The sequence below is a fragment of the Sardina pilchardus genome, chromosome 19, assembly GCF_963854185.1.
Source record: "Sardina pilchardus chromosome 19, fSarPil1.1, whole genome shotgun sequence".
NCBI classification, from domain to species: domain Eukaryota; kingdom Metazoa; phylum Chordata; class Actinopteri; order Clupeiformes; family Clupeidae; genus Sardina; species Sardina pilchardus.
Genome location: NC_085012.1, coordinates 8343578 through 8369508, shown reverse-complemented (window position 1 = coordinate 8369508; position 25931 = coordinate 8343578). Strand labels below are relative to the sequence as shown.

The 25931-nt window shown below is 43.3% G+C and overlaps 2 protein-coding genes across 2 annotated transcripts in view; one reads left to right on the top strand and one right to left on the bottom strand.

The window, feature by feature from the left end:
- ube3c (ubiquitin protein ligase E3C) overlaps positions 1–16318 on the bottom strand; it is a 37777-nt gene extending 21459 nt beyond the window's left edge. Inside the window, exons 1-14 of the mRNA XM_062520962.1 lie at positions 16195–16318; positions 14494–14600; positions 14328–14381; positions 13818–13892; positions 13427–13573; positions 12860–12975; positions 12304–12461; positions 12005–12158; positions 9518–9738; positions 8844–8995; positions 8230–8417; positions 2729–2815; positions 2322–2503; positions 1721–1956 (exon numbers count right to left, since the gene is read on the bottom strand). Coding sequence (XP_062376946.1) covers positions 1721–1956; positions 2322–2503; positions 2729–2815; positions 8230–8417; positions 8844–8995; positions 9518–9738; positions 12005–12158; positions 12304–12461; positions 12860–12975; positions 13427–13573; positions 13818–13892; positions 14328–14381; positions 14494–14559 — 1836 coding nt within the window. The 5' untranslated portion in view covers positions 14560–14600; positions 16195–16318. The remainder of the gene's footprint in view (positions 1–1720; positions 1957–2321; positions 2504–2728; positions 2816–8229; positions 8418–8843; positions 8996–9517; positions 9739–12004; positions 12159–12303; positions 12462–12859; positions 12976–13426; positions 13574–13817; positions 13893–14327; positions 14382–14493; positions 14601–16194) is intronic.
- A 5528-nt stretch (positions 16319–21846) lies between these two features.
- On the top strand, positions 21847–24012 carry mnx1 (motor neuron and pancreas homeobox 1). The gene is made up of 3 exons (XM_062521803.1): positions 21847–22333; positions 23406–23566; positions 23728–24012. The coding sequence occupies exons 1-3, from the start codon at positions 21847–21849 to the stop codon at positions 24010–24012; spliced, it is 933 nt and encodes a 310-aa protein (XP_062377787.1).
- Positions 24013–25931: the final 1919 nt, after the last annotated feature.

Below are 25931 nucleotides of genomic sequence, written 5' to 3'. Positions count from 1 at the left end.
TTCATTCAATTAACTTCTTTCAATTAAATAGATAGCTTGACAATGGAAGTGATAAAAGATCCGGAGGGACGTCTGATGACTCCAGGCGGACATTAGCGTGTTAGGGGTCAGCGCCGCCCCGGCCGACTGTAAATCCAGCGTTCAATTTGGGAAATGCGTTTCTGCTGCTCCTACCTCTTTAACGGCCACTTTCAGCTGACAGGAGGCCCTGCACCCCTGACATCGCTTAGGAAGATTCCTTTTCTTTTTCGCTCTCTGCCTCGCTCTTTATCGGACTCCTTTTTCCTTTTTCCTTTTCACTTGGTCTTCTACCTTCTACATTTTTTAGATTTTTATTTCACTCAATTCATTCCTTCATATCGGTTTCTTTTCGCCTCTCCTCAAGGTGCTCCTCTTTTCTCCTTTTTAGTCTTCCTGACATCTTTTTCTCTCAAAAGCACACAAAGGTAGGGAAGTACGACTGAACAGAGTAGGAGAGAGTTAACAGAGAAAACGCCTGAAGGCACGTCCGAAAAGACGGGTAAACACATGTAACAAAAGAATGCCTATCAAATGGAAAACAATTACCGGGTTGTCAGAGGCAATTTAAGGATGATAAAACTAATGTGCTCATACTACTCAACAGTCATCAGATTCGGAAGTCTATTAATAAGCTGTAATTTGTGAGTGTGGGTGTGTCTTTTTGAGAGAGAAAGAGAGAGAGAGAGAGAGAGAGAGAGAGAGAGGGAGGGAGAGAGAGAGAGGGAGAGAGAGAAGAGTGATAGAAAGAGAGGTTGTGTGCTATCAAGAGTTGTTCACTACAGTCATTATGAGCTAAGCGTGTGGAAAAAGGCCTGATAAGTCATCACTTAACAAGATTAAACCAGTGATTAACAACAGATTATAGCGTTTTATCAAACCTTATGGGCTGGGAGGGAACAAACATTAAGATAGCAACTGATCCAACAGTTCTTGCTTAAGAGTTCACCAGAATTCAACATTGATCTTTGCCAAATGAATTAATCAAATCATTCTGAAACATGGACTCCTAAAGGGTGCATTAAACAGACTGAACTACTCTGGATATATTCAACATGGATGGACATCCTCTCAACGTAACTGATTCCAGGTCAACTCTGTCCAATCAGTGCTGTGATTATATCCCGACATTCGTGTTTTTAACAGATCACACAGACATAATCGCAACTGGAAAACTACTGAAAAAGCAGACTTTGCTGTCTATGAGCTAGCATATAAAATATATACTGCCTTATTTCATGTAAGTTCATTGTCATCGTCAGAACACAACACATTTGCTGTGTGTTATGGTGGTTGGTGAGGGTCCCCCTTCCCTGTGAGGCGCTTTGAATGAGAATTGAGAATGCACCGGATCGTTGGTCTGATTGGTTGAAGGATTATCCAAGCGCACGGAGTCATGATTTGAACGATGCCAATAGAGCTCGACAGCACCGCCTCTCGTGCAGTAGAAATAAAGCGCAGACTCCCCATACTAATGTTCAATCTTAAAAGATTGAGCTTAGAATGGTGATAGCCAGACTATTATTTTACACCAATCAGGGTTCCCACTCACTTAAGTCAGACTTAAAATTCCCTGACTTTTCCTGACCATAAAACAGAATTGCCATGACCTCCGATATAAAGAAATGCCCAATTCACTGTCATCCATTTCAGCCATTAGCTGCCCCTGTGTGTGACTCGGTTGCAACCTCAGGCGACTCACCTTGAAGAGCTGCACCCAGCGCTTCTGCTGGGCCTGGATGCGCTGCTGCACGGCGGCGTTGGTGGTGACCCCGACGCTGCGGAAGGCCGCCACGTACTCCTCGCGGTGCTCGCTCTTGGTCTCGGGGTACGCCAGCTTGATGATGCCCAGGCCGGCGTCACGCATGCAGCGCGACAGCGACACCAGCTCGATCAGGGAGAAGGGCATCATGGAGGACGACTGGCTCTGCCCCGAGTCTGGAAGAGACGCGGCACGGAGGGAGGGGTCAGTGGAGGAAAAATGGGGAAAGGAGAGATATTCCCGCGAGATATCCCGAGATATTCAATGTGGTTGGGAATATTATTCTGAGAAAATATATAATTTAATGATGTAATAATGTAAATAAAGACACATGGTTAGGTTTTCAGAGGCTATGAAGAACATGTCGGAGTAGATGGTAGTATACTGCCTACAATTGCACACGTTTCACACGTTTACGAGTGATTGCATAACGAGTTTTACGCAATTTATGTTACGATCATCTTTCGTTTGAGTGATGCGACAAAGTGAACAAACGCATCTTGATAAAGACTGAGAATGCATTATCATAGTGGTCACATACTGTTGTATATGTCGTCTTCGGAACCCGGAAGGGAGGAGCCAAAGAACTCGGAGTCGTGCACGGAGATGAGGGCGTGGCTGAAGAGCGAGCTGAAGAGATAGAAGAGGGGGATGATGCGGTTGGAGTCCTCCAGCGACATGGGGGAACCTCGAGACAACACCTGCAGCAGAGGAACCATGGAGCTGCGGAGGAGGAGAGGAGGCAAAATGGTTAACACTGACAGACTCGTAATAGATAGATAGATAGATAGATAGATAGATAGATAGATACTTTATTGATCCCCAAGGGGAAATTCAAGATATAATACTATATAAAAAATAATACAATAACTATTACGATATATACTACTATGTTATAATACTCTTACTAAAGAGGAGTTCACATCAGTGATGGTAGGTGAAGCTCACCCTGTGATCATTGTGGTCGTCATGGAGGTGATCAAGTGCCAGAGATGTCTGAGGAACCGGGCGTTGAAGGCCAAACTGTACAGTAGCCTGCAGAGGACAAAAAGAGCAAAAGATACTACTGTCAACACAGCACAGAACCAAAATACAGAACACAACACAAAAACATCAAAACGACACATTTGCTCATTTGAGTCCTCCATATGTCATTCGGAATCACGGCCCAGAATGCACTGGTGTACTCTTTGCAATCTTTTACCACAAAAGACACATGAAGGAGATGCAACAGAGTGCTGAGACATCGTGCACAAATCCATGAGTCGCTGATCCCCCTTACCCTCCATCTCTCCCTCTCTCTCCATTACTCCTTCTCCATCATCCCCTCTTCCTCTCTCTGTCCATTTCTCAGTCATACCCTCTCCATCTCTCCCTCTCTCTGTCCATTCTCCGTCATTTCCTCTCTAACACTCTCTCTCTTTCTATTTCTCAGTCATGCCCTCTCTCTCCCTCTCTCTGTCCATTTCTCCATCACTCTCTCTCTCCTTCTCTCCCTCTCTATCCATTTCTCTCTCATTCCCTCTCCACCTCTTCCTCTCTCTGCCCATTTCTCCTTCTACTCCTCTGTCACCCCTCTCTCCATCTCTCCTCCTCCCCCTGGGCACCGGCTGTGCCTCTGTGCCCAGTTCTCCTTCCACTTCTCTGTCACCCCCCTCTCCGTCTCCCCCTCTCTCTGGGCACTGGCCGTGCTTGGCGAGGGGAGATTAAATGAGCCATTAAGCTTTATTTAGGTGAGGCACCCTCCATTAGTAAACTAGCGGCCTGGCCCATTGCTCGTAAACAGACGTTGGCTTCCTGAGAGGGGGGTGCCCATTTCACTTAATGGCCACAGAAGCAGGACAATGGGGGCCTGGAGTGGAGGACTGGCACACACACACACACACACACACACATACACAGAGCCCAGCTCAGGATTGTATGCTTCCACATACCTACACAGCATTACATGCTCTCATAAGAGTTGAATAGGGGTGTCGGTGTGTGTGTGTGTGTGTGTGTGTGTGTGTGTCTGTCTGTGTGTGAGAGAGTGAGTGTATGAAAAGGTGTGTGGGACAGAGCTAACTATGCCAGAACAACTTTGACACTTAGGTGTGAGGACACACACACCTGTGAGTAGTTTATGTGCTTGTCACTCAAACCACATTCGAACCTGGACACCCCCCCCCCCCCCCCCCCAGCTACCTCCAGAGTAAACGACCCGAAAACAAAAAATAAAAAAAACAAGATGGAAGCTGTTGAATAGGACAGAGAAGGGGAAGGTTTTATGACCCTCCAGCATTAGCATCTATAAGTGCCATCTGACCCGGAGAGGCCAGTCTCCTTTCTCTGTAATGAGGGGAATGGATTGTAGGCCTATAGGGAGAGAGGGAAGGAAAGGAGAGAGAGAAAGAGAAAGAAAGAAAGAGAGGGAGGGATATTGAGATTGAGGGAGGGAGTCGGGGGGGGGTGAAAAAAGGGTGGGACTTCATATGTAATAACTTCTAATGGATGTGCCTTTATGCAATATGCTGGGCCGCTTCTGGAAAAAAAAGGTGAAAAGAGAAATCAAATGAGTCCGAGTGTATATAAAAAACACACAATGATTTTAGACACCTGTCAGGGGGAGGGAGAGCTGCCAGGCCCCCCCCCCACACACACACACAGCCAGCCTGCTGTTCATACGTCGGCCATGAAGGAAGGCCAGCGGAGGGCTACATATGGTGGGTGAGGTGGGGGGGGGGGAGGGTCAGAGTGCTTTTTTTTTGCCTTTAAAGAGCCCCCCGTTTGATTGAAATGGGAAACAAAGCACTAAAACGCTGAGTGACATGGTGATTTACGGCCTGCGAGAACACCAAAGCTCCATTTCAATCATGAGATGAAGCACTAATAAACACCAACACACACACAGTTGAGTGTGTGTGTGTGTGTGTTGGGGGGGGGGGGGGGGGGGGTTAGGCTGGGGTGGGGGTGGTGAATTAAAATGACCTTGATAAAAGAGCAGTGACCATTTCGTTGAGACGGCGACAGCAGATTGATTCAAATGTGCCCCGCGTGAGGAACGAGGAGCGAGGCAGGCGCCCAGCGCCACACTCAGCGGCGGCTGATGGAGCCGTAATGCCGAGGCAAATGGATGACCGGCGGAAAGAGCGACGTGCCGGGAACGCAGACCGGTCGGAAGAGAAGAATAAAAAAAGTTCATCATGTTAAGATAAACAAACAAGCAAAGGCGCAAGAGTGAAAGCCATTCAGGGCCCAATCAGGCCAAACTCAAGTCACTTCCATTTTACATTCGGACATAAATCTTCCAATTCTTCGGTTTATGATCACTTCCATTTTAATTTGGACCTTTCCATTTGGACCTTTCCATGTCTACTCTTGCGGTACCAAGGGGCAAGTACGCTTCTACGTACATGGCCTGTGCACATTTAGTCTTCTACACAGCCCACCTGTCCATTCAGCACCAAAACTAAGTGTCTAGTAAGTAAGTGTACTACAGTGGTAAAGAAGGGTCCATAGCAGCAAAAAAAAGTATGGAGACAGAGACACCCACGTCTGAGCTGTGTGAAGCCACGTCCGCAGAAGTGTACTTCCGTCCTTGCTCTTGCCAGAGCCTACTCAGGAGAGCAGAGACCCTCAAATGTGTGATTCCTCCTTATCTATACCCACTGCTGTCATATTAGTCAAGTTATTTGTAGACAAACCAAGACCCTAGACAGACACACACACACACACACACACACACACACACACACACACACACACACACACACACACACACACACACACACACACACACACACACACACACACACACACACACACACACACACACACACACACACACACACACACACACACACACAGTAAGAGCTCTGCCAGATGCTGAAGGCGCTGGTGCGTTTGCTCAGGCCGCCTGTCCTGGAGCCGTCAGGAGGCTTCCTGGGAGCCCTTTGAAGAGGAGGCCTCAGCTGGGTGCCACCTCACTGCCGAGAGTCCGGTGGTCCCGGCGACACTTTTCTCACGTAAACTACACACTCACGGTGCATCGGAGATCAGAGAACCAGGGCCATGCACGGACCTGACAAGGGTCCATCAGTGTGTGTGTGTGCAGTTACTTCACTGTTAAAGTGGGAGGCAAACACTTACGGACAGATTACACACATCAGTTCCCCTTTCACACCACTTCTAAAAAAGAAAACACCAATTATGAAGCCAACATTAAATGCTAGCCAGAAGTGGCAAAAGTGGTTAAAAAAAAGAAAAGGCAACCTGTACTGATTTCTGTTTCACAACTACAGGGAGATCTGTTAATTTCACCCATAGATGTCATTTCCTTATACTCATGCTGACAAATAAAGTTAAAAACAATTAACTACTTTTATGCTTTAAAACAAATGCAAACCAGTCAAAGTACTCAATCTCAATGATCAGCAAAAATACCTATTCTCCGATTCTCAAATGGCACAATGCGCACAGATGCACAGAGACCCGAGCCACTAATCTCTCTCTGATACCAGGCCCCATCCCTCAGAGTCATATTTATTAAAGGGCCGGCGCTCCACCAGGGGAGGCCTGCGACAGGCAGAGAGGCAGAGAGGCAGGCAGGCGGCAGGGGAGGAGGCAGCGTTCGGGCCGACCTCTTCTTTAAACGCTGTAAATCAGGCCAGGCTGTAATTGGCCTCCCTTTCGCCTCTTGTAAAGCTATCCCGTCCACTTCTGCAGGAATTAATCTTGGGCAGTGAGCTAATTATTTTGTACAGATATCCGATAATGATAGAGGGGCGAGGAGCAGGATTTATGGTAAAAGCGTTTCGCTCGGAGGGAGCTGTAAAATAAAAATACCACCAAATAAAAAAGGAGGAGAGGAAGAGAGAGGGGCTGAGAGGAGGAGAGGAGAGAGAGAGATACGGAGGAGGTGGTTTGGTAAGCAAAAATAACATTTAATAAAAGTCTTCATTCGGGGATGCATTTTTACGGATGTCATTGGAGACGACTTCGGTGGAGGGGGGGCAGCAATCGGAGCTGCCCCTAACCACCATTCCTGAGGTCAGAGGTGAAAAAAATGGCAATGACATCACAGGGGTCGTCTGTGATGTAGGTAGAGACTGATACAGCTTATGTAATCAGGACAGGACAGGACTGAGTGGACCCCGTGGACCTAACCAAGGTCAGACTGGACCCTCGCAAAAAAACAAAATACGCCCCCTGCCCTGCCCCCTTGACCCTTCAGAGCCGCTGTGTGTTAGACTGCGATGATGAAATGCCTGAAAGGGTCTTCTGTAACTCTTATAAATACGCTGTGTCTGTCCTGTCGGATCATAGGTGACTTAACACAAATCTACAACATTCTATCTGAATGAATACAGAAATCAAACAGAGATTATAACAAACGTACACCATACACAAGCGTCCTGGATGGCCAACCCACATAAAGACAAGTGACGTAAAAGTATAAGTGTAGGTGAACTATCTTTCCGTTTTCCACCCTTTCACCCACTTCTCCTCCTCCTCCTCTCTATCTTCCTCTCTAGCTCTGTCCATCTCTTGGCTCGTTTCAGTGTCATAATACCCAGTCAGGCAGAACTGTGACACCGGCTGTAAAACCCCAAGCTGGTTCCATCCCATTACCCCTCCGCCCCAATATCCTGTTCTGATACAATCAGGCCGCGGAGACAGATAATTACCCTAATTACGGAGAGACAGTTAGTCCTGACATCCACTTCCTGCCGCGGTAGTAAAAGGCGTCAGGTACACGGGAAAGCTAATCCGCTCATCTCATCAGTGATATCATTAGCACTCGCGCTAATTCAGATGAGTGACTGGGTACTGCTGAAGACTGCAGAAGCCTGATGCTACTCGGCATGACATGTCTCCCACAAGCAGACTTCAGGCACTGTGACACATTTCCTGGGTGAATTTAAGATATTTGTCTAAAATCTATTACGAGTAGGGGATTACATGCTTCCATGCATGAGGGCTCATATCCATTTATGGGTTTCAAAATCGATAAGAATGTGACGATATGAATCTGGGTATTTACTTTACGCACATGTTTATTGGTCTTTGTAAGACGAACATAATGACTTGAAGACTGGTCATTAGTCATTGCGTCCGAGTAATTTTTCATCTATTAGTGGGATTATAAAACATTTTAAGTTTATATAGTGTGTGTGTGTGTGTGTGTGTGTGTGTGTGTGTGTGGTTTGGCTTTTTTTTCAAGCCCCATAGTGTGTGTGTGTGTGTGTGTGTGTGTGTGTATGTCTGTGTGTGTGTGTGTGTTTGTGTCTGTGTGTGTGTGTGTGCATGTATGTCTGTGTGTCTGTGTGTGTGTATGTAAGTGTGTGTGTATGTAAGTGTGTGTGTGTGTGTGTGTGTGTGTGTGTGTGTGTGTGTGTGTGCGTGTGTGTGTGCGTGCGTGTGTGCGTGTGTGCGTGTGTGCGTGTGTGTGTGTGTGTGTGTGTTCTGACCTGACTTTGGGCACCATCATGCGATGCTGCACCATGAGCGTGTGGCAGATGGAGGCCATCATGGTGAACACCTCCTCGCTGGCCGAGTCCCTCCACACCAGCGTCAGCAGCGCGTTGGTCTGCAGCTTGGTGTCCAGCTTCTGGATGCACTCCTCCGTGATCAGCTGCACCGAGATCCGACAGTCATCCTGAGACCGGAGAGAGAGAGGGAGAGAGAGATAGAGAGAGACAAAGGAAGAGAGAGAGAGAGAGAGGGAGAGAGAAAGAAAGAAAGAAAGAAAGAAAGAAAGAAAGAAAGAAAGAAAGAGAGAGAGAGAGAGAGAGAGAGAGAGAGAGAGAGAAGAGACACAGGGAACCAATCAACCAAATGTTCTTTTTAATGGCAGCAAACAGAGATCCATCCGCAATCAGCAGACCAGCACATACAAAAAAAACCTCTAAAGCATCCTAACAACACAAATAATAATATAAGGACCAACCCAATGTAAAACGACATGCATCATCCCGTGTAGGAGTGAAAAATAAAAGGAGATGTGTTCCTCCATAAACTATACATTCACACAGTGAGGTTCACACAGAGGTGTGTGAGTAAGTAAATGTGTAGCCTGATTTACATGAGCGGAGCGGGAGTGCATGTTGGTGTCCTCCTCGTCCTCCGAGTCGCTGGTGACCTCGGCTCTCCTGGTGCTATCAGACACGGGCAGCAGAGGGAGCAGAGTCTGCAGGGCACTCAGGTACAGCAGCAGGCCTTCTTCAGACAGGCATCCTGCACGCACACACACACACACACACACACACACACACACACACACACACGTATGAAGGCATCAAAACCTACTGTAGGCTAGTGGGTTTTCAAACACAGATAAAACACAACTTACATTTCATTATTTTGCTCATTCACATTCTCATACACACACACACACACACGTATGAAGGCATCAAAACCTAGACTAGTGGATTTTCATACACACATCAAACACAACTTGCATTTCATTATTTTGCACATACACACGCACACAGACACACACACACACACACAGACACAGACACAGACACAGACACAGACACAGACACACAAAGGTATAAAAACCTAGACTAGTGGATTTTCATACACACATCAAACACAACTTGCATTTCATTATTTTGCACACACACACACACACACACACACACACACACACACACACACACACACACACACACACACACACACACACACACACACACACACACACACACACACACACACACACACACACACACACACACCACATTAGGGCCTTACCTAGGTTAGTCTCTCCAACGGAGAGCACAAAGTATAGGAGCCAGGGGGCCTGTGCTTGCATGGTGGCGGAGGAAACTACGGTGGCCCGCAGGGAGGCCAGGAAGGGTTGGAACGGGAAGGCCAGCCGTGGGTCTGACAGCGCGGGGATGAAGAAGTGGAACACCTGCTCAGTAAACGCCACCGAGATGAACTCCTCTGTGAAGGCCGAGAACACATACTGCCTGAGGGGGGAAGAAGAGAGAGAAGAGAGGGATGAGGGAAAACAAAGAAGGCAATGGAATGGACAGATACATACATACTGTACATCAGGAGAGGAAAAGGAAGGCAACTATACCATCATGAACTCCATGTATTTGGAATTAGTAGCTGGGAACTATTAGCCTGGCTAGCGCCTACCACTTCTCAAATGAGACGTGGTCTGGCAACCAGACATTTTTCTCGTATTTGAAAAAATGCCCAGATCCGTTCATTGGGCACCACGGATATCTATCAAATGCGTCTGTGCATAGCTTATCATCGTCTTGCTTTCCCCCATTGGTCCCCTATCTCAGGCAAAAATTAGGGTGGTAGTTTCCAGACTGCCTTAGCAGCGTGAATGAAATCACCGCGCAAGGCAGGATGGGAACACCCCGGCTAGGGAGCTATGGCACTTGATGCTAATAAATTATTTTTCACTTAACATTATTCTGGGACCATAGACTGTTGTAACTGATGCAACCACACACCCAGCAGAGCATGAGTGAACTCCTGTTTTAGATGAGCTCCGGTTCATCAGGAGAGAATGGACAGATGCATACGTTCTATTGAACAACGTACGGCTACAGGCAGCTCTACGTGTAGATACAATGATGCTTTTTTGCATCATGCCCAGGTCTACGAAGAAACCAATGCATAAAACTCAAGATGAGCAGGAGTCGCTGCAGGTCCACATTAATGGAGAGTGCGAAACATATGGGAGGTTGTGAGCAATGCATACAGTACGTTGATGAATTTGAACACCTGTCCTTGACCATACAGTTGCCGCTTGCCAGCAGCCATGATGCCATGAAGAGGGACATTTGTGAAGCGTGTGCCTGTGGGACGCAGCATTTCTTCCTCTACCTTAGTCTAATTAGCCTATAATAGCCTTTAATATTAGTCTGTAATGTTGTCACCTTCCTAAAATAATGGAATATGTTTTTTTCTTCCAGAAAACATGAAACAGAAAACAAAAAATTGAATGATGATGATTTAGGCAAAATGAATGTCAAAAAATTACTTATGCCATTTTTTGTAGGAAGGTGACGATATGCGAACAAAAGTAACAAGAAAAGTGATTATTGTATGACTGACTATACAGTATACAGTATATAGAATGGATGGATGGGCAACGATGGATTTAATTTCAGTCAAGCAAATTAGACTGCCTCTTCCCATTAACTTCCAAAATAAACATTTGATTCTTTTTCAGCTTGCATCCTCAACAATATCTGAATAATATATTGGTAGCAGTAGTACAGCTTAGCTTCTGCTACCTTGCTAACGCAGCAATATCTAGATATAACACCTAATTTTTCCAATACAGGGAATGTGATTTCTTTGCATGCTTTTCAAAAATAAGTTTGAAAAGAAATGTACGCCAATTCTCTACAAAGAAATCACAAATTATCAGGACGCATGACCACTGGGACGGGATTTTCTCCCTAAAAACAGCATCAGCCAGATGTGCAAAAAAACCCTCAAACACGAGCAGGGAAAAACAAACCCTCCACTTGTTCTAAATGAACAGGGGCAGCTCAATTCCCTTTCAGCCACACCACCCAATCAATAACATGAGCTCAAACACAGGCAAGAGGCCCACATCTGGTGGTCCTCGGGTGTGATAATTGGCCCATGGAGAGAGTGTGTGCACAAGGTTCTCGCACCCCGAGCCCTGCCTTTCTTCAGCCACGGAACAGAGAAAAGAAAGAACAACAGTGTGTCGTTTGTCATTAGGAATGTTAAGAATGAGGAGTAAACACGGCCTGTTCTCCCCTCCCGCACTGGAGCGGGGCGTTTATGGCGGGCTGTAAACAGGTAGGGAGAAGCCATTACGGCATCACGGTGGCCTGGATGGACAAACAGAGCAGGAGGGTCTCTCCATTATGGGCCTTTTAGAGGGTGATTTTTCGGTGCATGCACCAGTGACAAAGGAATTCCTCTGGCCCCTGAGGACTGACCTCTTGAGAGGAGCACTCTATAATGGGTGACATGGAAGCTGCTGCTGAACACAGAAAGCTGCTAACATACAGATTTAAGTTCTGCTATCCGGTTCGAATGGAACAGAATAGTATCTTTTCAAGGTTCATGACATGCAGAAGGGTGTGGGCTTCTTTATCTCAAGATCAGTAAGGACCTGGAACGTATGGATATGTCTAAGGCCAGCCGAGGGACTCGTACATCGAGATGATGTCTGAGAGTGAATGAGATAGAAAGAGATAGAAAGTGTGTGCGTGCGTTTGTGCGTACCTGGCATCCGCTGAACAGGAGGTATAGTTAAAGTGCAGAGGCTTGAGTGTGTGCTCCAGCAAAGTGCTGGCCAAGGGGGTTGAGGGGACATCACTGTACTCCAAACTCGACGGCAACTTGTGATTGACCAAAATATAAAGAGACTTGTAGTATCCTGCAGCAGGATAGATGAAGCAAGAAAGAGAGAGAGAGTCACATAGTTGTTCGCAGAAGGATAAGTGTATTAAATGGTATTAAAAAGGTAAAAGGGCCCTTGATTGATTGATAAAAATGAATAATGGTACTTAATGTAATTTTACCTTTTTGAACCATATAGTGCAAAATTTGCTCAATAAGCGCTGTTACACAGTTAGCGTCCTGCAGAACAGACACGTAGGTTCTTTCCGAGTAGAAGACCTCCAGCATCCTCATGGGCACAGCCACATTCAAACTGTCATCCCTGCAAAGCTGCAACAGTCTGCTCCGGACAAACACACAGAGAGAAATGGGTCAGCTTTAAGGTCACCCTGACGATGTACTACCAACTCCAAGGCCCAGTTGGTAGCGCTAGGCACTAAGACCACTAACAACCATATATATACATCATATGTATTTCATTATTTTCATTAAGCTATTGGTTGAATTGGCATTGGTTGTTTATTATTGCTATTCTCCTTAATGTAGTATTGCCCACTTTTAAGTTGCTTACTGTTAAATCTAACTACTGTATTGTTGTTATTTGCATGTCGCTTTGGACAAAAGCGTCAGCTAAATACCATAACCACAAGCACAAGGCATTCCGGATGACAACATCTGTTAAACGAAGCGATCTGAGAATAGGTGCGCTTGAGAGAGAGAGTAGTGATGTGTGTGCACCTGCAGCAGTGTCCCAGCAGCCTCTTGATCTGAAAGACACATGTTTGCCTCTCCGGACCCCCCAGGAGGCTCACAAACTGCGCGTGGTGCTTCACCAGGTTCTGGCACATCCATATCTGTCATCATAACACAACGTCAGCTCTGCATACAGTCACGAGGTAAGTACACACAGCAATTCACACTGTACAGCCTACTACTATATACCATAAATATGTATGGAATCATATCAGAACAATATTTATTGTCACATAGAGCCTGTTTTTATCTACTACTAAATGTTATTTCTAAGTAAAGACCAGGCCCTGCAACCACAGATGACCTGCATTAAACAGCAGATTGTTTGTGTTTCACTTCGCACTCATAAACTGTAATGGGAAGAAACCAACCCAAGCTTATACAGTAATGTCAGGCAACTTTTCCTGCTAGAAAAGAATGGATACGACCACGAAGCAAAAGTATGTTTATGGAGCGAGAGCATGGGCTGATCTGAACCATCAGACAAAAGCCATATCTTTTGACCTTCACACACAGACTCTTAGTTCCAGCTGTATTATCACCACTGCTCACCAGTCTGTGTGTGTCCTCGCTCTGCCTGTAGAAAAACAGCAGCTGCCGTACGAGGAAGCTGAGGGCGGAAGGGTCCGACAGCGGCGGGGCTCCGGCCGCCTGCGCCTGGCACATGCAGTGGTCAAACCGTCCCCTCTGGATGGAGTGCTGGACAGCATCAAATTGGGGAGACGAGAGGGAGAAAGCAAGGGTGGGGGCGTTAGTGGTGGTGGTGGTGATGATACATAGATATTAAAGACGTGTAGGGGGAACTAAAGGGGGTGGAAAATTGATGCTGCTTATTATTTATTTGTGATTGTGGTAACTTGAATGGCTAGTTCATTGTTCAGTTAGTCAAATACTTGTCATAAACACCAAACACACATCAGACAAACAACCAAACTGAACACACCTGCTGTTTCCTGTCCTGGTATCCTCTGATGTAGGACTGAATTACGATGGCATTTTTCAGTCTTCGTCGCTCATCCTACACGGGAAAAGTCCACATGGGAATTCTTTGAATAATCTTTGTACTTTTTCATGAGCTGGGTTGTCAAGACACATACACAGGCAGGCATAGTGGTGTGGGAATCCATAAATATTGAGTGATGAGCCTCCCATCGAAACACATTGGGTGCCTCTCAGTCGTCTTTTATACATTCTCCCTTCCTTCCTCGGTCCTCGTCCTCACTGATCTACATAAAGAATGATGGGGCAGCAACAATGGGATAGTCTATCCAGTGTTAGTTATAGGTCAGTGGGAACGAGCCTGGAGGACCGAGCATCGAGGAGGGATGTTGAGAGGCACCCATGGACTTACTGTAACACTGAGGTTAACTGTTTGTGAAGTTCAAGAGTCAAGAGTCGCTGGGGATATGCACAACTTCCATGTCAACAAACACAGCCAACCATGGATTCTCACCTCGCGTTTCCGTCTCTCTTCTTGGGTCCGATGAAGAAGTGACGCTTTCTCCTCCTGAATAGTAGACATGGGAGTTATTTTAAGTAATCTATATAAGAGAAGCATACATCACAATACATGTAATGTTCTAACAGCCTCTATAACTTAAACATCAGAATAATCTTACCTTTCTACTTGCCCCCCCAAGGGATACCTTGGGCCTTGTTTTGAAATCACCCTCAAAGCTGAACATGATTAGTCTTTTCCCATTGAGGAATGGTCTGGATATTTCCTCTGCAAAGGAATTAGACACAATATACATTTTCACACAGGGATATACTTTATGTGACAGCTAGACAATGATGCACTGTATGAATCATCAAACACAACAATTCTCTCACATCACAAATATCCTAACATAACTATGCACAGTTGGTGATGCTCTGCTGAGGATAGCAAGATGGTCTGCCTTTACAAAGGGAACCAGCACACAAATCACGGAGCTTTATCTCTGACAACAGCTTGTCTGAACCAGGATGCTGTCCACTGACACCAAGTTTTCGAGTTCCAAGTTTTTATCTGATGAAGGCCAACACATGTATGAATGTTAGTCACTGCAAAACCTTGTGTTAACTATGGGTATCGGTGACTTAAAGAGACTAGGGGAACTAGGGAGAAACCAGAGAAACCAGGCACAGGGGAAGAGAGTGCAGAATGACGGTAAATCCCACTATGGTAAGACGTATGTATTCTTAAATGGTATTGTGTGAGTCTGAGCCTGTGACTGGACAACTCCAATGGACATTTGAAACAACTACCAAGTGCCTAACCTTGCGTCCAATGAAAGCTCATGTATGTGTTCCAGGTTATTAATGTTGATCTTTTGTTTAATACAACCACCTATCTATAACTAAGCCAGTAGCTAATATAGTGATGTCTTCATTGTGTCTTTGTGAGTGACCTGCATAGCTTTGATGCCAATGGATTATGGCTATATTGCTTCTCAATGTCGGGGACAACATCATATTTGAAGACCTTGTCAACTACTAAACTAGCTCTTTCACTCCAAATCAGTGACGTGACGACGACATTCACTCACGTTCGTCAGGTCAAAGACATCGTGTAGCTTAAAATTCTTGAAATGTCAAGGTCTTTTTGTTATATCACACTCAGAACACTTCATATTTCCAACAATGTAAACACTGGATGACGCATGGTCCCCAAACATTAGCGAGCTATCTAGTCGAAACAGATTGTTTACTGACAGTATGGAAAGTACCCAGAGCCATTTCCTAGCTTAGCCATGATCTAGGTAGCACATACTGCTTCAAAACCCAACGTCATTGTTTGCAATAACACCCTGACAGGCCAGTGCCAATTGGGTTAATTGACAAGTGAACGTTAAAATCACATGGTAAGAGTGTTGATCTCTTGCTTACTGACCTTACAATTGTAAGACAACTCTATAATTGTATGGTTTAGCCAGCTAGCTGATCATGGCTGTTAAGCAATGCCATTGCTATAGCTGAGGATAGCTCGGTATCTTGCTAGATAATGACTCAGCAGCTGACTAACTATTATTCTTCAAATTTAACAGTCTTACGTGGGTTGTGAATATATGCAAAATGTCACTATAAATCCGATTCAATCAACCCATGTGGTTATATGAGGGTTGATTTAATGAAGCAGCAAGTATGAAGTCAGTCGGCTTGCTAGCTTTATGGCTAGCTATATAGCAATCCTAGGTAGCTTGTTGGCTAGCTAAGTAACTTCACAGGGGGCAGGTTGTTCTTTGCTCAACGATGTCTATCGTTGAGCGATATTAATACACAATCCTATTAAAGAGACAAAGTTCTTATTTATGTGAATATAATGTAAACAATTTTACCTGTGTTTAGAGAAGGATCAACCGATAGAGATCCTCTAACTAGGCAGCTAGCTAGTGAAAACGAAAGAGGAAAACGACTGTTTCTTTCTTTCAGCGTTTTTTCTAGATACAACACAGGAGGCCCGCCTTCCTGACAACCCTGATCACCGATTGGATATGAAGACTTCCGGTAAAATACTACTGGCTGGAAAGACTTGAGAAGTACTTCCTGGTTTGTAATCAGCTGTAGTGTTGCTCGCCGCTTGGAAACATTGGGCATTATATCAGCAACAAAGTGACCGTCGTCTGTCTGTCAGTTACTTTATCTCCTGCCTTCTAAATAATCGTACCGATTTTTATCTAGCCTTGATATATGGAATGAGATGAATGGCTGTGAAATGTAAACATCCATAAAGTTTGTCTTTAGAGTGATGGTCTTATTTTAGACATTGGTCAAATGTCTAAATGGCTTCACATAGGGTCAAAAGTTATGCCCTTTGGAAAACATTGTTGGTGTCACAACCAGTCCTCCTCGCATGAATGTCTCTGTGAAGTTCAGAAATCTATATCATTACAATTCAATGAATGTGACTTATGGGCCATTGATTGATCTCATCCTTCCTTTTAGGTTTGAAAAAGGATGATGAGTTGCTCCAGGTATTCTCCTGGAGATACTTAAGGGGGAAAAGCCTTGCCTCACGTCATCCATACTGATAGACTCCCAAAAAGGTCACTAATTTGCGTCATTTTATATATGCAATTGCTCACTATAACTCATTGCCAGTATTAATTTCTCAATGTTCAATCCATGCTTTAATATATTTACCTAATGTCTTTTAAGGATGTTTAGACTTTAGACTAGATATGTATATACAGGACAGATTTGGGAAGCCCTTTCCAAAGTTTCACAAAGTTTCACTTTACTAAGTGGAGTCTTTTGTCTCCATTTAGAAGTCACATCCATTTAAAAAGTTTGACTGTGTAGCAACACTTAGTTGAGGGCACAATAATATTCTAGAATAATAAATTCCTAGGCCAAATGCAATTACAGCCATTAAATCAATGCTGTTGGTTGTTGCCAATATAGCACTTCTGATGATGTCGCTTGACAGATGCAAATAACACGAGAGACCAAATTCATCACTCACCCAATTGTTTATGCATTTTCAAAAGGTTCAAAAATGACGCTTGACAAAAGTGCATTTGTTTCAGTGTCATTTCCAAAACAGTGCTCCTTTAATTGTTTAGCATTCTTCTTAAGCCTGTTCAAAGCACTGGAGAGGGCAGTGAGTGAACATCTTCACTCTTCCATGGCGGCACCGTGAAAAAATGACGCAATCATAGCTGTTGCTCATCTAATTCAATCCATTTCGTGGAAGCGAAGGGAAAATGCTCCTGGAAAAAGGCATCAGAGTAATTTATTGTCTCCGGGATACCATGGTATACTTAGCAAACCCCTCCAATCTTAAGAATGTGGTGGGTAGCCACTGGATATATTGAGTTAAGCTTTTTTGATATGAGCAATAAAATCTGTGAAATGTGACTTGACTATATGATATGCCTGTTTGACATGCATTGCGACATTGTATACACAGTGGTTAGACCTGTCTCATATTGAGTGAAGTGCATTGTGCCTGTGAAAAGGGAAGTGTCTAGGCTGTATTAATCATGCCATCTCACCAGAAATCAGTGAAAATGGTTAACTGTTTAAACCATAGACTGTATACAGTCTATGGTTTAAACAGTTGGTTAAACATGGAACTGTTGACCAATAAAGCCTTGATCAAATCTCAAAATACATGAAATAATAATCAGAGCACAGTTCAGGTGTGATTGCCATGTTCTTATTAACATAATTTATTCAACTTCCATCAGTGTTAGTGTATTTCAAATAATTACTTTCTTCTTTTAAAATATGTCAGATTTCACCGCTTGAGGATATGTCTATTCAGTGAGGGTACAATATCTAACCTGCTTATTGTTGAATATATGGGAAACATCAGCTCATGTTAATTCAACTAATGCAAGGCTACATTTGTCAAATTAGATTCAATGCTTCGCTCAGCTAAAAAAATACAACTGGTAAGGCACAATTTTTCCTCAAGTACTCAGGTTAATAAATGATGTAAGGTCTGCTTATGTACCCTTTTGACAGGGATACAATGAATCAATGTGAACACCTGACTTTTGGGAGATCACACTGACAGACAGAGAGGCCGTCAATCACTGCTTCAGGCCAGGGAGACGAAATTCGCAGGGTCATCTCCTTTAAGGGTAAATTTGAGGAGATTTGTTATGGTTCAATTTGGATATAGATGTTTATGCTTTCAATGAACATCTGGGAAACATATTGTGCGCAATTATAGCATAACCCCAGATGGCAAACAAATAGTAGCCTATAACAACGAAAAGAAATCGTATTATTCTAGGCTTAGCCAACTATTTGTAGCTTAAAATTATTTATTTTTTTCTTAACAATCGCAGTCCTAAAAGGACGTTAAAGATTTTATTGATATTTTTCTTTCCCAAAATATAATTGATGACACATCTTTAACAAGTCTGAGAGGTCCACTGGGACCTATGGGTGGACATTAAAGAAATTAGCTTCATATTCAGTTCCAGAAGTCTACAAAACTCATATGCAGCTGTTATCGTTATAGGATTTGATCTTCCCTAATGACGTTTAATAATAAAGTCTTTCGCCCAAGGTCCTTTACTTGAAGTAATACTCCCTCGATAATGCCTGGCTCAACAAATTAAATTGATAAAATGATTATGAGCCACAAATGTGTTTAAAAGCAGTCCTATACATTTCAGGACAGCGACCATTTGTGCCCATTTAATTGAATATATTTATTGCAATAAAAGAGACAGTGTAGGTCCCCTTAAATTGCCTTTTCATAATGAACACATTTACCAAGGATAATTAATATATAAACTATTTCGATTTGTCATTTTGATTTGTATTTTAGTTAATTGTGAAAGTAATTACCAAGCAAATGAACAGCTTTCAGGAAGGACCGGGGTTCCAGGGTCCTTTTCCATCTCAGGGTGCAATATTAATTTTACCCTCTCGGGATGGGATGAAAAAGAGCCATAAATCTCTGTGATTGGTGCGCGAGCCAATGCTAAATGGCTTCATATTTCACCAGTGCTTTAATAGAAATATTCATGTAGGACCCTTAATGAAATTAAACTGAGAAAATGGACAAAGCATTGATAGGTTAAATAGCTTAGGCTACATAACAGATAGAGAAATAGGAGTTTGCGACACAATACAGCGAGTAACAATTGCGTTAGAATAGCCTTATTTCATATATATAAAAAAATCATATTCAAAAATGCATTTAAATATAGTTATGGGCATTTCACCCTTTCCTGTAACATTTTATTTTTTTAAATGCCGTCATATGAATTTAGCCTATTCTCTGTTTTTCCTTAGCCATACTCCCGATGCACTGATTTGCTGATCAGCAGGTGAGGTGGGCCTACCAATCATCAATCTCCGACTACTCTGCTATTATTTCTTAATCGGCCATGATATCATCCAGGTTCCCAATTAAATCATGATCCCTTAGTTAAAACTACCCCGTGACTTGTTGATTTCCCATGAGCAAATAAACGTCTGATTCCCGTCCCAAGAGAGTGGTTAGCTGATGAATTGAAGAAAACTAATCCGCTTTATTGGGCGACAGGTTAAGGGCAACAGGGTGTCAATAATTCTCGTTCCGACCTCTTCCTCCATTAGCTTAAAGTGGCTGATTAGAGCGAGAGACCCAGCCCCCCCAAACGCACAGAGCGCTACATTTCCCCTACTCCAGCCTACTGCTTGAACGGCATACCATTTTTACACCAGAGGCACTGCAGGGAGGGAAAAAAGATAGACAGAGAAAGAATTCAATTTAACGCTCATTATCAACGTCTCAAGTTTCAAGGCTTACACTTATTATTACGAATTCCACCGAACATTAAGGTCTATCGAAAAAAAACAAAAAAAAAAACGACAGGACAGGACAGACAAAATAATAACCATTTTAGTAGGCTACATGTCCATGTAATAGCCTACTGTCATGAAATTATTATTGCGAAAAATCAAGATTAAAAGGACATGTTTTCTACCACGTCTGACAAGAGCCCAACTACAACTTTTACATTGTGAACCTTTTTGGGTTGGCATAAGGATAGCTATTAGCTAAATTTCCCTAAAGGCCACTATATAATAGCGCACCCCTATAGGTCAAACCGACTTTCGTAGAGAGACAGTTTTGATAGGAATTTTCCCCTTTGATTAAATTTTAGCCAGACTTCAGACTAATCCAATAGCTAACAGTATCCAAGCCCTAAATATGTTGTCGGCTGTTTGTGCTAATGTCATGACGCAATAAATAGGCCAACAAAATTGCCGATTAGGCCTATTCAGTTTTTTTTCAGTTGCGCCAATTGAGATTATTATTCTATTATTATTATTATCATTAATTATTCTATTTCTCCTCTGGAATAAGCTATTTTACATTTGTAGTTGCACAACATGAGACAATTGGCTGAGTAGATACAACTTGTTTGGTGTTATTTTTCGTAAAGTTAAATGTAACTAAGCTGTATAGGCCTACTTATTTAGAAAAGAAAAACATTCACTAAACCATGGCGTGTATTTATAGTTCATACTCATATAGTTCACATTTGTAGGCATTATTATAGGCCTATTTTGTTTTGTTTGACGCAGAAAGTAATTTCAAGTACACCCGGGAGTTTGGAAACAGGTACCCTTGTGTGCGTCCCTCGCGCGTAAAGGTGCAGGTGACCAAGGTTGCGCGCACGAGGTGGGTGGCCTATGGAGAGATAGTAGACTACGTTCCACAACAATCCATGACAGATGTGACAAAGGGTTGATAACAGATAACTATCCCTAATTTTTTAAAAAAATATTTGAAGTGTAAACCATTAATTAGGTAAGTGATCGAATGTGATCTACCGCACGCATATCATGTTACATAATATTATAGAGCCATTTATTTAATTCAAATGTTATCCTCATTCCATTACAGCTAAAATATTGTACTGAGATGTACCTCACCACATGAGTTTACATTAGTATAAAATGCCAGCTACAAATTGAATAGAAGACATCTGGGCAGAAATAAAGATTATACTCTGATTTAATAAGGATAATAATCTGGTATCTCCACGTGTGTACTTTACAATCATAGTTATGAGACCATGAGGAATTTTGCGTATTATATATATATATATATACATGTGCCCGCTTATGCGTTTGGGTATTGCCTATTACGTTCAAGACACAGGCCTGAGCTTATCTAATCAAATTCCTTTTCTGGTTCTTTGAAAGCGTACAGTTGAAGTCTTATAGTGGATGGCGCAATGAAATTGAAACGCAAACTACCATTCCCCTCGAATCAAGGGGGACCTGGGCTATCAGCACTCAGCTTGCTGAACAAACTGGCCGCAAAATGCACTGTAAACACTCCATGCGTTAACCAATGGCTGCGCTCCATTGGTGTGGGGAACAACCAATCACCGCACGATGTGCCAAAGGGAGTTAGGGGACAGAATTTTACCAGACAGCTCAACTTCAAGAAGTAACGCGACAGCGAACTGACAAGTCTTGAAGAGCAGGCACTAACGCGTCTCCAATCTACTTGGACCACGAACCAGATGGAAAAATCCAAAAACTTTCGCATCGACGCGCTTTTGGCCGTCGATCCGCCGAAAGTACAGACATCACCGCTAGCATTAGTGACCTCTATGTCCTCCTCCTCTCTCTCATCGTCCGGGAGCGTCAACGGTTCCGATCTGAACACCAGCACAGAGTCTCTGCGGACAGAGAGTCCCTCTCCTCCGAGGATTTCTTCTTGCGGGTTGATTCCAAAGCCGGGCTTTCTGAACTCTTCACACTCTAGCATGATGGGACTTCACTCGCAGAGTAGCTCTATACCCCCGCAGGCACTATATGGGCACCCGATGTACTACTCTGCAGCGGCGCTGGGTCAGCATCCAGCCTTGTCCTACTCATACCCACATACCTCCCACCACCATCACCCTAACGACACCCTCAAACTCACTGCAGGCACATTTCAGCTCGACCACTGGCTTCGAGTGTCTACAGCGGGCATGATGCTGCCGAAAATGCCCGATTTTAACGGTGAGTGTTAATGGTTGTTCATGGTCGTGTTCGAAGCAGAAATTATGAAAAGGGTAATGTAATGTTATGTAATCCATGTTTACGCACGTTTAAGCACTCCCTCTCATAATGAAGGGAAACACGTTTTTCTTCAATTGCCAAATGATAAACAATGTTCATACCAACAGTGTGTTCAGTGCTGAAATTATGCTTTAGCCATGGTCATATCTGCTGCTGTAAATGAATGCCATTCTAATGTTGTATGGAGTGGTTTAAACATCAAATCAATGTCAAAGTAGTATAGCTTTGCAGGAGATTTAACATATCGTTAGACTCACTACATCTGCTTAAAAACACTGCCAAGAAAAACAGGCGTTTCAGTGAACATAGAGAGAGGCAGCAGGGAATCGTTTTCTGATGGGAACTAAAATGGACAGATAATGGACACAAGGAAAGTGGCGGAGGTGTGCGAAAACCACAACTCGCCAACTGTTTGCTCTCCAGACACTGGCTTTCTGTTCCGTTTGGCTGAAACGAATTCGTTCAGAACTAGGTGGCAAACAGCAGTCCCTTTTTCTAAACATTAGAAATATAACCTCTGCACCTCAGCAGGCCTTCCGTGGCAAATGCAGCATGCGTGTAACTTTGAGTAGCCCTGATGTAAAGGCTACATGATGGACCACCATGCAAGTGTGGCACATTGAATTGTTTAGTTTAGCAAAAAAGGTTTGTTGAGAAGTTCAAGCCTTTACATTTGAACTTCTATATATTTCTATATATTTTCGTGACAAGATCCCTAATTTTGGAATTAAGTAGGCTGAGAATAAACTTTAGAAGAATAAGCTGACCCATGTAAACCATAGTGTCAAGTCGGCCATGAAAAAACGTTGTCTGTCAAATAAGCTAATAACGCGATCATTTAACGCATGGAGGTTTTTTATTATTAATAATTATTTATTTATTTTATCACCGATTCCAAGTTGTTGGATTTCTATCTTTTCAATTCAGAGTTATGATACATATTTAGCCTGATCCTGCCCTCATTTCAAATTCATATTAATAACATATACCCAACAACTGATTGTGTTCTCAGCCCAAGCACAGTCTAATTTGCTGGGAAAGTGCAGAAGACCGAGGACGGCGTTCACAAGCCAACAACTGCTGGAGTTGGAGCATCAGTTCAAACTGAATAAATACCTGTCTCGACCTAAGCGATTTGAAGTGGCTACTTCTTTGATGCTGACAGAAACTCAGGTAAAACGCCAAGGTTACCACCTTTAGGATGATATTGAAACCTTTCATGTTATGGTATGCTTTAGTAGCATATTAAACCATTTGTTCACAACGACTTACTGTCCAAGAATAGCCAATATCAAATCTTTGAGATTTTCAATGTAGGCTTATCTATTTTACAGGTAAAAATATGGTTCCAGAACAGACGTATGAAATGGAAGCGCAGTAAGAAGGCCAAGGAGCAGGCAGCGCAGGATGCCGAGAATAAGAAAAACTCGAAGGGCGGTCAGGACAAATCCGACGGACTCGAGCAAACGGATTATCAAAAGGTTGGCTCTAAAAGCAACAGAATAAGAGACTTCAGGGACAGTGACGAAGAGGAAGGAGACAATTTCCTCTACAACTCTTCAGACTGCTCGTCGGACGATGAGAGAGCTCAGGCCAGCGACGCCAGCCCACACCCGTGAGAGCCCACTGAGTAGGCCATAGGAGTTTTAACTCTCATTCTTTTCACTAAGGACAATGCCATTGCATGTTTAAACAAGCTACAAACGCCATTTAGAATTTACTGAGATACTCTGGAAAATGTTTTGAAAATGTCATGTGGCGTTCATCAACTGTGGTAGAAGTATGGCTTGTGCACTTTGCAGAGCCTGTCACCCTGTCGCTGTCGTGCAATAACATGTCAAACTGACACTGAGATGGTATGGAGGTACAACACATCATTGTTTGTACATAGCATGTTTACTTGTGTAAAATGTGTTAGCCTTAACAAAATAGGAGTCATAAAATATCAATCCAAGTAATAACAAATCTCTGTACTGGGACGGTTAGCAATTCCGCCATATTTTACCACGATGAATATTGTCAATAGCATATGGGAGATATTGACACTTGGTAACCACTGCGTCCTCGGATTCATTTTTGAAAACTGTGGTGTTTACATCCGTAATGTCACCAACAGTTTACTGTGGAGAAAATGTAATGTGTTTATTTTTGTATAATGTATTTATAAAAATGGCCATGCATGGTAAATTATTGTTCAGAGTTACCCATGATGGAGACATAAATAAATTTGTTTTATAAAATGCTCAAACTTTTAATTTGTCATCGCCCGCACAAACTCTTCAGATAATTGAACTAACAACTAACGTAGGAAACTTTGACTCCTTGAGTAGCCTATGATGAACCACATGCGTAATTATGACTCCTGTGTGTGCACACACAGTGATATGCTTTATACAGTTACGTAGCCTATGCCTTTGTGCACATTTTATGTTATTTTTGCAAAGTACAATAACCGTTTCAAAAGGTAATCACAGATAAATGTGAGCAAATGATTAAGATGGTGTCATCACTTTGCCTGCGTTTAAACGGTGTCAATGGATTCGGGTCATGGGAACCGCTGTTTATAGCGTTGTCGAATCCGTGCAAATGTGAGCAGAGAGCAAACACAACTCCGCTGAGGACCGGCAGAAACATTTCACACGAAGACAGCAATGGGCTCGCATTAATAAACCTCGGATGCAGTCTCATCAATCTTTGCCTGATGCAGGCAGCCGTCGCACGCATTTTTATTTGCTGCAAGTCACTGATCGCAGACGTTCACTAAAGAACTGAATAACTGTATCCTTCAAAATTCACATTGATTTTCTCCAATTAACACACATATAGCCTACCTTTAAAAAAATACCCTAAAAATAAAATGCTTTTAAATTAATAAAAAGGGTAACAGTGAATGAAGTATTTGAAAGGCATTGCAAATAAGGATGATAGACTCGTAGAGAATGGACATGGCCAAATGGGCTATCATTTTGCGTCATGGCGCTTATGGCACGGTGTTCAGTAGCCTATATGTTTTGGCTACCTATTAGGCCTGAGTGGCTTAAAGGAGAATTCCGGTGTGATATTGACTTAAAGTGTGTTGAAATATGATACCGAGTGTGAGCGATTGTCTCAGAGCTGATCTCGACCTGTCAGCTGTTCTCCGAAACCCGGCGGGAGCTTAGAAATAGTCAACCAGGTTTTTAACGTTTGTGCCTCGGGCATCGAACTGCCGTGCAAATAAATCACTGTTTTACACCATTAATGAGGCTCAAAGTAGGTCCACACTTTATTGGTAGACTTCTGAGGGCCCTGACATTTAAAACGAGACATCGAGAACTTTGAAAAAGCACTGGTTGTTTACTTACATGACTGTTTATTCAGGCAGTCACTTTCGAAAGTTTAGCGGTAGCAGCCATCTTGAATCTAGTCACGTGACTGATTCGTGACTGGTTCACGTAATCGCTATGTCTATGCGTGCACTAGTCATGAATCAGTCACGTGACTAAATTCAAGATGGCTGCGACCGGTAAACTTTCGAAAGTGACTGCCTGAATAAACA

Bases quoted from the DNA above. Each gene is read 5' to 3' on its own strand.
- mnx1 (XM_062521803.1), top strand. From the start codon at position 21,847: ATGGAAAAATCCAAAAACTTTCGCATCGACGCGCTTTTGGCCGTCGAT. The intron at 22,334-23,405 runs GTGAGTGTTAAT...TTGTGTTCTCAG, and splicing joins GAAAATGCCCGATTTTAACG to CCCAAGCACAGTCTAATTTG. The intron at 23,567-23,727 runs GTAAAACGCCAA...TCTATTTTACAG, and splicing joins TGATGCTGACAGAAACTCAG to GTAAAAATATGGTTCCAGAA.